This window comes from Dama dama, chromosome 9, assembly GCF_033118175.1.
Source record: "Dama dama isolate Ldn47 chromosome 9, ASM3311817v1, whole genome shotgun sequence".
NCBI lineage: Eukaryota > Metazoa > Chordata > Mammalia > Artiodactyla > Cervidae > Dama > Dama dama.
Window position 1 is genome coordinate 25,070,410 of NC_083689.1, and position 12,212 is coordinate 25,082,621.

At 33.7% G+C, this 12,212-nt stretch overlaps 1 protein-coding gene across 4 annotated transcripts in view; it reads left to right on the forward strand.

Annotated features, from left to right (window-relative positions):
• KIF3A (kinesin family member 3A) overlaps window positions 1-11,868 on the forward strand; it is an 85,432-nt gene extending 73,564 nt beyond the window's left edge. For 3 of the 4 annotated variants that reach the window (XM_061150790.1, XM_061150786.1, XM_061150787.1), the window contains exons 10-17: window positions 979-1,135; window positions 1,370-1,550; window positions 1,760-1,870; window positions 2,227-2,352; window positions 5,466-5,519; window positions 6,038-6,106; window positions 6,686-6,810; window positions 8,880-11,868. In XM_061150790.1, coding sequence (XP_061006773.1) covers window positions 979-1,135; window positions 1,370-1,550; window positions 1,760-1,870; window positions 2,227-2,352; window positions 5,466-5,519; window positions 6,038-6,106; window positions 6,686-6,810; window positions 8,880-8,928 — 872 coding nt within the window. In that variant the 3' untranslated portion in view covers window positions 8,929-11,868. The remainder of the gene's footprint in view (window positions 1-978; window positions 1,136-1,369; window positions 1,551-1,759; window positions 1,871-2,226; window positions 2,353-5,465; window positions 5,520-6,037; window positions 6,107-6,685; window positions 6,811-8,879) is intronic. The other variant, XM_061150788.1, reaches the window with a different exon arrangement.
• Window positions 11,869-12,212: the final 344 nt, after the last annotated feature.

The following is a 12,212-nucleotide window of genomic DNA, read 5'->3' on the forward strand; positions in this document are numbered from 1 at the left end:
AAATGAATTATCTTTAATTCGGTTTCATAACGAGTTTAATAAACTGGTTTTTCTTTTTTTATTTTTCATTTTAATTTCATGATTTTGAAATTCATTAAATCTTTAATGAACATTTATATATATATATATAAAACATTGTGTTAGGCATTATAATCAAAACAATCATTTGGAAATTTTTAGCTGTATCATTTGATAATATTTCTACTTATATTTCACACTTGAAATGTTTAATCTGACTTAGGGAGATTTAGGATCCTGAATTTGACAAAATAAGTTATTTTAGTTCATTTAAGATTTGTTGATATGTCATGACAGCTCAGCAACTAAAAAATGCCTGGTTAATTACTATGTAACTGTTACATAATTAGTATAGCATTACTTCCTTTAAAAGTAAGCTATGAAATAAAATACTTTCAAGTAATTTTATCAAGTAAAATTTTTAAAAACCTCTGAAGATATATTTAGCGTTAAAAACTACTTAATAAAAAAAATAAAAAACTACTTAATATAAATTCTGTCTGATCTGTGACTTTTACTTATTCATTTATTTTAATAAATTTTGTGGGAAAGTGTTTTGAGAAGCAACTTGATTTTGTACCTGGTTATCAGAAAAAAGTAACTAAATAATTATATTGCTTTTTTGATGAAATATGTTATTTGGGGATACAGAGATCTTTGCTTTTTTGTTTATTTGGTTTTCCTGTTAATCTCTCTCTCTTATTTTTTCCTACTCATCTCATGTTTCTCTTTTATTTACTTTTGTTCTTAGTTATCATTGCACAGTTCGACAACAGTTTGAAGTTAGTTAAAAAATCTTCTAGGAACATAAGAAGTAGAATTAAAAAATACTGTTCAGTTGATTTCCTTAAAATGTTGAGATTTGATTTTGTATTCTTGAGGAGTGTATCTTTTGAAGGTAATGTGTATGTCTGAAACACTGACTCTGAAGTGATTGTTGCAATTAAATGACTCAAACAGGTAAAAAGAAAGTTTCCCCAGATAAGATGGTTGAAATGCAAGCAAAAATTGATGAAGAGAGAAAAGCACTTGAAACAAAGCTTGACATGGAAGAAGAAGAAAGAAACAAGGCTAGAGCTGAGTTAGAGAAACGGGAAAAAGATCTTCTTAAGGCCCAGTGAGTGTTACTGAATTGAGATGAATTTGTGATTTAAATTTTTTTCTTATAGTATGCATAAGCAAGAAAATTGAATTGTAATTAAAAGTAATACTACCCAGTTGTATAATTTGAGAGAGATGTACTTACATTCCTCTTTTGAAATTTTATATCTAAATTTTTGTTACATTTGGGTAAATTTGGTAGAATAGTAGATATTTGATGGATATTGTGTATTCTCATTTTAATTAACAGACAGGAGCATCAGTCTTTGCTAGAGAAATTATCTGCACTGGAGAAGAAGGTAATTGTTGGTGGTGTTGATTTGTTGGCAAAAGCTGAGGAACAAGAGAAACTTCTTGAAGAATCCAACATGGAACTGGAAGAAAGGAGAAAAAGAGCAGAGCAACTTCGTAGAGAACTTGAGGAAAAAGAGGTAATGTGAATTTTTATTATTGGTTGATGTTTCATCTGAGGTATTTACTTTTATAGTGAAAAGCTGAGCATCTATAATCTTAATAAAATTTTGAAGCATATCTGTGGATTGCTTTGAAAGATAATACTTGCTAAACATTTATATCATTTATTAAATAATTAAGCTTTAATGAAGAAAATTATTCTGAAGTTCACCACTTTTTGTCATAGCAAGAACGCTTGGATATTGAAGAAAAGTATACCAGTTTGCAAGAAGAAGCACAAGGAAAGACCAAGAAATTAAAGAAAGTTTGGACTATGCTGATGGCTGCAAAGTCAGAGGTTGATCTCTTAGAAATTACCTATTATTGTTGTTTGAATTTTTTAGCTTTGCTTAAGTATGATTAAGAATCCTAAAGGAGTCATAAAGTGTGCTTACAATTTTAAAGAAGTAAAATTTTCACCTTTATGTGATAATTTTAAATTTCATCTGTTAAGCTAGTAAAAATAGTTTATTTCAGCCTTAACTACTAATGTGGTAGAGTAGACAGTGATAGTATTATATTATTCTGTCCATTGTTTTTGTGAAAGAACTGGGTAAGCTTTTACAAGGTTTCCTAGACTACTGCCCTGTCAGATGAAATTGTTTTGTATTTAAAATCTTTATTTGTCCTTAGTACTTTCATTGATTCTGATAGATGGCTGATCTCCAACAAGAACATCAGAGGGAAATTGAAGGCCTCTTGGAGAATATTCGACAACTTAGCCGGGAACTGAGACTTCAGATGCTTATTATTGATAACTTTATACCTCAGGATTATCAAGTAAGTGGGAAGTTCTCTGACTTAAATATTAGGTCACTTGGCTGGGGTTAAGGACTGAAGAAATGCAATTTCTAATTTAATTAACAGTAAATATTTACATTTCAGTTGTTGCTGATAAAATTTTCTTTAATTCCATCACATTTTACTCCAGCTGTTAACTTTTCTTTCTTTCTTTTTTTTTTTTTAGAATATATTCACTGTGGCTCTCTTCTTTATTTATTTTCATTTATTTTTATTAGTTGGAGGCTAATTACTTTATAGTATTGTAGTGGTTCTTGCCATACATTGACATGAATCAGCCATGGATTTACATGTGTTCCCCATATTGAACCCACCTCCCTCCCCATCCCATCCCTCTAGGTCATCCCAGTGCATCAGCCCTGAGCACTTGTTTCATGCATCCAACCTGGACTGGCGATCTGTTTCACACTTGATAATATACATGTTTCGATGCTATTCTCTCAGATCATCCCACCCTCGCCTTCTCCCATAGAGTCCAGAAGTCTGCTCTATATATCTGTGTCTCTTTTTCTGTCTTGCATCTAGGGTCATCATTACCATCTTTCTAAATTCCGTATATATGCGTTAGTATACTGTATTGGTGTTTATCTTTCTGGCTTACTTCACTCTGTATAATGGGCTCCAGTTTCATCCATCTCATTAGAACTGATTCAAATGTATTCTTCTTAATGACTGAGTAATACTCCATTGTGTGTATGCCATAGCTTTCTTATCCATCCGTCTGCTGATGGGCATCTAGGTTGCTTCCATGTCCTGGCTATTATAAACAGTGCTGCGATGAACATTGGGGTGCACGTGTCTCTTTCAGTTCTGGTTTCCTCAGTGTGTATGCCCAGGAGTGGGATTGCTGGGTCATATGGCACTTAACTTTTCTTAATATATTATTCTCCATTTGAGTAACTAAGTATCTGAATAAGAATTTCTCAGTCCTTAGGAGGAAGGCCAGATTCATGTAATTCATGTAAAGGCATAGGTCCTATTTATTTTTTCAACATTCTTTATCCTGTGAATAGGATAAACAGAATTCCTGTGCCAACTTTTTTTTCCTGTTTATGGATGCTAATTCCGTGTGTTTGAGGTGGAGTGGTAAAATAGACGTAATATGAAATTTACCATTTTAACTTTTTAAGAATACATTTCATTAAGTACATTCACAATATTATGCAATGACCACTACCATCCATCTCTAGATAGATGCTAACTCTAAATACTAGTATAATTTTAAAATCAGAGCCTCTATTATTCTTTTCACCAAATATCTCTTTCCAATACATTTTAGTAGACTTTAAGATTGATTTTTAAATTTTATTTTAAATCTATGTACAGTTTTAAGAAGTTTGTCTAAACATAAGCTTTAATTTTTTTTTCTTTTCCTTTTCTTTCTTTTAAATTTTAAATCTGTGTACAGTTTTAAGAAATTTGTCTAAATATAAGCTTTAATTTTTTTTTTTCTCTTTAATTTTCTTTTCTTTCTTTTTTTTCTTTTCTTTCTTTCTTTCAGAGTTAATATTTGGTTCACAGTACACTGTCCTTGATGGTCCTTGGATGGCCTTCTTTTATTTACTTAATTTGTAGTTAACTTGTCACCCAGAACAAAATCTAGGACCATTATAGTGACCTATTTCTAACCAAATGGTTTCTCTCTCCCCTCTTCCATCACTTTACCTCTTCAAACTCAAGGTATCCACCATCCTGAATCCTAAATTCTTTATTTCCTTGCTTTTTATTTTTATATAGTTTAATTGCATCTACTTATATTCCTTGAAGGTATATATTTTTAAATTTATAAAAGGGGCATCACATGTGCTTGCTCAATTGCTCAGTCATGTCCAACTCCTTGCAAACCCATAGACTGTCGCCTGGCAGTCTCCTCTTTTCATGGGATTTTCCAGGCAAGAATATTGCAATGGGCTGCCATTTCCTTCTCCAGAGGATCTTCCCAACTCAGGGATTGAACACTCATTCTCCTGTGTCTCCTGCGTTGGCAGGCAGATTCTTTACCACTGAGCCGTCTGAGAAGCCCAAAAGGGCATCATGCAGTACATAATGTTTTGAAACTTAACTTTTTTCACTTAATATATTAAGATTTTAGTTCCGTGTTTTGTTTTGTTTTTTCCCCAATGCCTCCTTCTGACCCTGGTATTTACTTACTGAAAAGCCTTGCTGACTCCTTTTCTGACTAAACAGAAACTAAATCCTACAGTGTGTTACACAAAACTTTTGGTAAACTGCCCCTCATCTGTCTTTTCCAGCATGATTTCCAACAACTTCATAAATCAGTCCTTTGCTTCAATCTGTTCTATCCAAATAATTTGATGCTTCTCAGTCCCTTGATTTTTCTGTTGCTCTTCTGTTTTCAAGCCCTGCTTCCCTGTTCTGCCTTGTAACCTGCTCTAATCTTCCCTCCTGAGTTAAAAAAGTAAATGCATCCTCCCCCAAACTTCTATATCACTTCCTATCTTGTTACTTTTACCTCTCGCTTATATTTTCATATAAATGCACACATTTGGCTGATTTTTCATAACAAAGTACATAATATAGTGAGACCTTACATATACATCCTTGTATTAGTCTTTCATCCAATGATTTGAAATGTTTATCGAGCATCGCACATGTGCTAGGTGATGCAGATAAGCAATGACCAAGAGGCATTTGTCTGTACTCTTTTGGGGCTTAGTTTACAAATGCTAAACTTATTGGTAAATAAGTGGTGAATCAATAGTTGATAAATTAGGATGATGATAAATACTAAAAATAAAAAGTATACAGTGCAGTACCAGTATATAGAATGTGAACATATGATACTGTTTCTACAATCCAAAACACCCTTTCTTCAAAATGGAGCCGTATTCAGTCTAGCCTAAAAGTATGTGCTAGTCTGTGTGTGTGTGTGTGTGTGTGAAGTCAGTCAGTCGTGTCCGACTCTTTGCGATCCCATGGACTGTAGCCTCCCAGGCTCCTCTGTCCATGGGATTTTCCAGGCAAGAGTACTGGAGTGGGGTGCCATTGCCTTCTCCATAGTTCCATGTTTAAGTCAGTGTTTTAAATGTTACTAAATATTAAATGTAGATCATCTTTGACTCTTTTAAAAGGAAATGATTGAAAACTATGTCCATTGGAATGAAGACATAGGAGAATGGCAGCTAGTGAGTATTAACCTTCATCCTTTTATGAAATAGTTAATGGAGTACTTCCTATAGACAGGAGTGTGCTGGCTACAGTGGGGAGGATGGTCCAGAGGATGAATCAAATGATAATCCACTAGGATGGATAAGATGTTTAAAAGGTTGTAACACACGGAATATTCAGTAGAGATGGTATTATTGGTTGGTGTGTAGGACTGAATGACTCTGGGTCTCTCTTTCTGTCCCAGCATTCAAGTCATGTTTTGTTTTTTAAAAAAAAAAAACATTTATTTACCTATTTGGCTGTGTTGGGTCTTAGTTGCCCTGTGGTGTGTGGGGGGTCTTAGTTTCCTGACCAGGGATTGAATCCACGTCCCCTGCATTGGCAGGTGGATTCTTAACCACTGGACCACCAGGGAAATCCCTCAAATCATGTTTTATGAGTGTACTGTCAGAATATCTCATAGTAATTTGCTTCATTCATAGTGTTAATTGCTAATTAAGATAATTCTCCTCCCCCTCTTTTTTCCTTTTTTGAGAAATGTGTTGCCTACACAGGAAATAACATGAGAAAGCAGACTCCAGTTCCAGATAAAAAGGAGAAAGATGTAAGAGTGCTTCTTTTTAAAAAAAAAACAACAAAAGAAAACTACAGTTGGTTCTTTATAGGAATGTGGTCACTAAATTGTGTTATCATGATATCTGTTAATCAGCTCTGCTGAAAAATAGGCTAATCTTTTGAGAGTAGAGGCCCTAGAATCAGGTGATCATCAGGACAGTTCTGCTTACCTGCAGTCCTGGGAGCAGCGTATCATCTCTATATCATAAGAAGGGCATGGAGTCCTCTTCAGAAACTCTTTCACCACCTCTCTGGGTCTTGGGGATTTGTTTAGAGACTAGAGTGTGTCTGTCCCTCTCAAAACTGGTCCTAATCTTAGGTTAACAAGAGAAAGCAGCAGCTTTAGGGAAAAACCAACAGTTTTTCTTTACTACTGAGTAATTTATAGTGCGTCAGGGCTTCTTCACCAATGATTGGAATATACATTTGAGATACATGGAATTAGAAAAATATATCTGTAGATATTTATTTGGTTTTGTCTCTGGCTTTTTTCTAGGCGTTTATTCAGCATTTTAAATCTTCCCTCAAATCTGTGTGTTAGAATGTCTTATTCCTTTACTTTATATAGCCCTTTGAAGTGGACCTTTCCCATGTGTATCTTGCCTATACTGAGGAGAGCCTACGGCAGTCCTTGATGAAATTAGAGAGGCCACGGACTTCAAAGGGAAAAGCACGGCCAAAGACTGGGAGAAGGTAAGAACTATCTTTGGGTCCCATGAGCCAAAGGCAATGAGATTTTCAAATTAGGTAACATTTAAGGGAAATTTAACGTGATAGTGAAAGTCACTCGGTTGTGTCCAACTCTTTGCTACCCCGTGGACTGTACAGTCCATGGAATTCTCCAGGCCAGAGTACTGGAGTAGGTGATCTTCCCAACCCAGGGATCGAACCCAGGTCTCCCTCAATGCAGGCGGATTCTTTACCAGCTGAGTCATGAGGGAAGCCCAGTTAACATGATAACTATTTAACTAAATAATTCAAGTCCTTATGTAGTTTGGATTCTTCTTTAGCCCTCCTGAGTAGTAGAATTTATTTCTAATTTACTTTGTTCTTTCCAAATGTGTAATAAGGCAAATTCCTTGATCTTTGTATTAATTTTTCTAGTGAGATACCAATTAATTTGCCTAGATAGACTCTCAAGGTTTTGCATTCAACTGATTCATTTTTCTGTCATGAATATTGCCTCAGGAACCTTGATTTTCCTCAGTTACCAGTTAAAGAAAACTTCTCTGACTATCTTTCCCTCTGCTTTGTGGTCTAGTTTTGACTGTTGAGTAGTTTAAATGTATTGTAATGTAGCCCAGGGAAACCAGGATACGAAAGTCCTGGGCTGGAGCTTGTTTATTCTCTCCCTTCCTTACATCAAATACTGTTCAGCTTATTTAAACTGACTGTAAGACTTTGGGGCTCCTAAAATGATAGGAAATAATAAACTTGTATTTTTCCCTACTTTGAGTACATAGCCTTCACCGTACATGTAACTCAAAAGTCTTAAGTTTTAACATTTTTGTGTTACATAATCTTATAGGCATAACCTAACTTTTATAAATTTTGGAAGGAGAAATCAGCATATTAAAAGTGTACAAATTTTTACATTCTCCAGCATTTAGATGTCAGACATGAAAAGCTTTTCATATGCCAAAGGAAGTCATGCATGATTAATGAATGAAGCAAATTGGTTCAAAGAAATACAAATTCCTCTAGATCGTTAAGTTTTCCACTTTTAATGGAGGTATTTTCCTCCTAACTTTGCAGTTAGTAAAAAAAAAAAAGTAACAAGGCAAGTGTGATGATAAATGCTAAGACAGTTGGCCTCAATGTAGGAGAAAAATAGGCATTGATGTGCTGGGGTAAACGAGCAGAGCATGGTCTGAGTAGCTGCTACCCTGTTTCTAGTGAGTTTGGGGAAAGAGGACCCATTGGTTCTGGTCCTATATCAAAGGAGAAACCAGAAATGAGGATTATTTATATGGAGTCTCTGTTTTTAGTTACTTTTAAGAAACTATGTGGACCTAAAACAGTCAAGCAAATAATTTAATACGGTATTTGGATAGTTTTCAGAATGCTCATTTTAAAATAATGTACTTTTTTGTTAATCTAAAAAAAAAAAACATGTGAGTGAACATTAGATGAGCCAAACCCAGCACCTCTGTGTACCAGAATTAGCCTGCTATATTGTGAAAACAGTAGATGGCCATAAATACAGACAAATGTGCACATTACATGGTTTTTTGATACTAGGTTACATTACTTGATAATGTTCAATGTGATGTTCCTCATTAGAAACACATAGTTCAGTGTACTAAGCAAAACTACAATAAACATGATACATTAATGGAGCATTTCCATCAGTTCATACACAGTCATCTATGAGGTGTTGCTTCAGGTGATCTGTGGCTCTGATTTTCACTGAATAAGCTGGAACCCTTAGCATACTCCAGAAGAGATAATCAAGGAGTTCAAATCTGGCAGGCATGCAGACCACTCGGCCTGTCCACGTTGTCTAGTCTGATTTATCACTCACTCATTCCCTCATCACTGTGGGTGGTGGGGTGCAGTGCCTCGCTCTTGGGCTCACTCTAAGCGACTTTTCCCTAGCCTGAAAAGGCAGGCATTAATTGATCTCTTAACATAGCATGTCAAACCTTGACTGGTTTCTAGATTCTCTGGCTGCTTGATATTATCTACTACATAATGTAAAGTGTTTGTACTTCTGTCTTTTAGGGAAGCATTCATGTTTTCTTTTTCTCTTCTCCAAACAGAAAGCGTTCTGCAAAGCCTGAAACTGTAATTGACTCTTTACTTCAGTAAACGTTACAGACTTAAAGTCAAAATAAAAATTAGTGATATTCTCATGCCTGGATAAAATATTTAATTAAAACATTGAAGACTTTTGTGTAATTTCCAGTAATTCAACTTGTAAATCATGGAGTAAGTCTGGAATTAATACTTTGCCTAATAACTTTTAGTCCATATATATTAAGTTAATATAACATGAAAATTGTACCACTGGTAATTGTTCAAATTGTCAATTCCTTTTTCAACTTATACTGTGCAGGGAAGTTGAAGGAGCAGTCCATACTATAGAGAGTTGCAGTTTAAATGTGTACGTAAGTCTACCAGTGATTTCCTCAACTACTATCTATTTAGATAACTGGACAGATATTCAAAATAGAAAAAAAAAAAAACCCAGTAAGTCCTGTTTTGCACATAGAAAGTTGCAGGTCTAGTTGTCCTATGATTTCCTGTTATATATGAATGTATGGGTTGCATATCTAAGAAATGATGGAATCCTAACACTCACCTGGCCTTTTAAAATATATTCTAATTTTTATACTCACATTGATTTCATTTAATGTGTGAAATGGGTGATCTTATTAATCTATAGAACACTTTTATGATTTGATAGTCTAGAAGTATACATGTTTAAGAAACAAAAGCTGAAAATATGTTTCATCTGGACCTCTCTTGATCTTTTCTGCCACTTTAACTTCAGGTCAAAAATTTTGTTTGATTTCATGTTTCTTGAAACATTGAATTTGTACCTAAATATAAAGGAGTCACCCAGTTACAGAAAATTAAGAAGCTAAATATTTGTCACTAGGTATTATTTTTTAAATTCACTTTGAAGCTTGATTAATGGACACTTTCCTGTGTCTGACTTCTAAATTTTGATGGAAATTGCTCTGTCTCTCCCAATTGAGAAAGATCTCCATTTTCTGAAAAATAGAACCAAAGCAGGAAAAATACCTTTTAATTCTTTGTCTTTAAAACACTTTGTTTGTCTTTCTTCTTATTTTATAAAGAAAATAGTCTTCCCTGAATTTCTTCCATTGACAATTCCAATTAGAACACACCTCTAAAATAAAAATTATGTTTATTTTATAGTAAAAAGGAAAAGTTTTCATAGATAGAATTATTGTTTTTTTTGTTGGCTGCTTGTAAAATTTTTATTTTTTTAAGTTATGCTACTCTAAAACCACTATATATATATATATATTTATCTTTTATGAGTTTTAAAATTATGTAATCACCCCTGAAACACATTGGCTACATGTTTTAAGACTGCATAAATTAATAAGTTTGGTTAAATATTGTTTTACAATTACAAAGCTATGTATAGAATGGAAGTGAAGGTAGCATACTTGTGAATTGTGTAAAAATATGTCCATAAATTTAAAGTACATTTCAAAGGTGATGTACTAAATATCTTGTGTATGGTGAATTTTTTCTAGGTAAGAAGAATTGGATTTAACTAACAGCATTTTCTTTGTGATGTGCAAGAGAGTTAGACATTTATCACTTTGTGGGGCATTGTTTAGATACTGTGAAGACTTGAGGTGAACTTATGTCTTGTAAAAACTGTGTAAGCAGAATATCTTGGCAGTTATAGATGCACATTTAACTCTATTAGTAATTACTCTAGAGAAATCTTAATTTTACCAGTAGAAAAAAAGAAATGACTGTGTCTTCTTTTTAAAAGTCCACAGGTCTAGCCTTTAACCATCAATTTAATAGAAAAGGGATAACTTTTGCATTAAGCTTTAAAACATTAAGGAAAATTTAAGTCATTATCTTAGATTTTTTTCTTTACCGTGTCACCGCAGTAACAAAAAGAAAGCTATAAAAAGTCAAAACATTGAGAAATTTTAAAAATAGGCTGCTTTAGCGTTTACATTAGAACTGATATCAAGATTAGATATTGGAGCCAGGCCTGAGTATCCATGTGAAAGCATGGGAACCTAACGTTAAAGCTGTTCACTTAGCTCCAATCATAGCAGTTCTGTGGTTTCTTCACATTTACTTTGCATCATCATCCAAAAATGAAATATTTTGTAACTTCAGTGTTAGTTTCATGAAAAGATATAGATAAATTTGCTCATTATTTGAAATAAGAAACATTTAAAATGAGTGTCACATATAAGTAGGTTATTGAATGTGAGTGGCTATTTTTTCTCTTTAATTTAAAAAAGTAGTATTTATTAAGAGGAGCCTTGGTAGAATGTTGTTTGTGGTATGTTCTTTAGTAAACCTTGCAAATATATGTAGTAATAATTGGGATATTAAAATATGATAGTATTCCCTATTTTTGTTTAGATTCTTGTGAAGTGTAGGGGTAATTAAGGTGGGAGGTTTACATCCATGTGTTCATCCCACAGGTAGAATCAGTTTGACATGCCATGTCATCTACTTTTTGAGAAGAGGGGGCCTTTTTTTTGCTGCAAGAAATTTAAGGTTTCTTTGGGGGAGAGGGTGGTGCTACTTCAACTGTAACATATTTTTTTAAATTATAGCTTTAGTTTGTTGTGTTTCTTTTTCATCTTTTAATAACATTTTCCCCTTAACTGTTACCATAAGGAAAGTCCCTCCTTTTCCTGCAGGGCTGTAAATTAAAGGATGGGTAGAGTTTACATTTAAGTACGTCAGTGTCTGCCCAGTTTGTTAATGTATGCATCTGTGTTCCTCTTTAGTTACTTTTTGATGTAAATGCTAGAAGAAAACATAGATCTTCCTAGTGCCTTTGAACTTCTACTGTAGTCTAATTTAAATCATCAGTAACTTCAATAGCATTACTACAATACTGTATACTGGCCAGAATTACAAATTGTATGATGAGTTTGTTGCATTAATTTCAAAAGCCACACTTTCACTGTATTTTATGTATAAATTGTATTTGTTCAAGTTGTATATATTGATATTGTATGTATACATACAGCATGCTTAAGTAAGAAATAAAAATCTTTAGCCTAACGCCTATAAATGTGGTCTGCTTCTTTACTCGACCATTTTTGTGTTTGTGTCCATCTTGATCTTAATAATTAATAAGCAGGTTCTTTGTGCTTGGCATGTCAATTTCATGAGCTTAAGAGAAGCCTGTGTAGTTTTGTACCAGAAACTCTTAATGTTGCGGGTCTTTAAACAGAAGTCATCATGATACAGAAACCTGGGAGAGATGTTTTTAAAAATGCTTCTCATTGATAAAAGTTTATTTTCACCAAAAAAAAAATGTAATCTAAGTTTTTTTATTATCCTTATCATTTGGTATTTGAGAACAGAAACTTTAAAGAAGTCTGTATGGAAAATGTATCTCACTA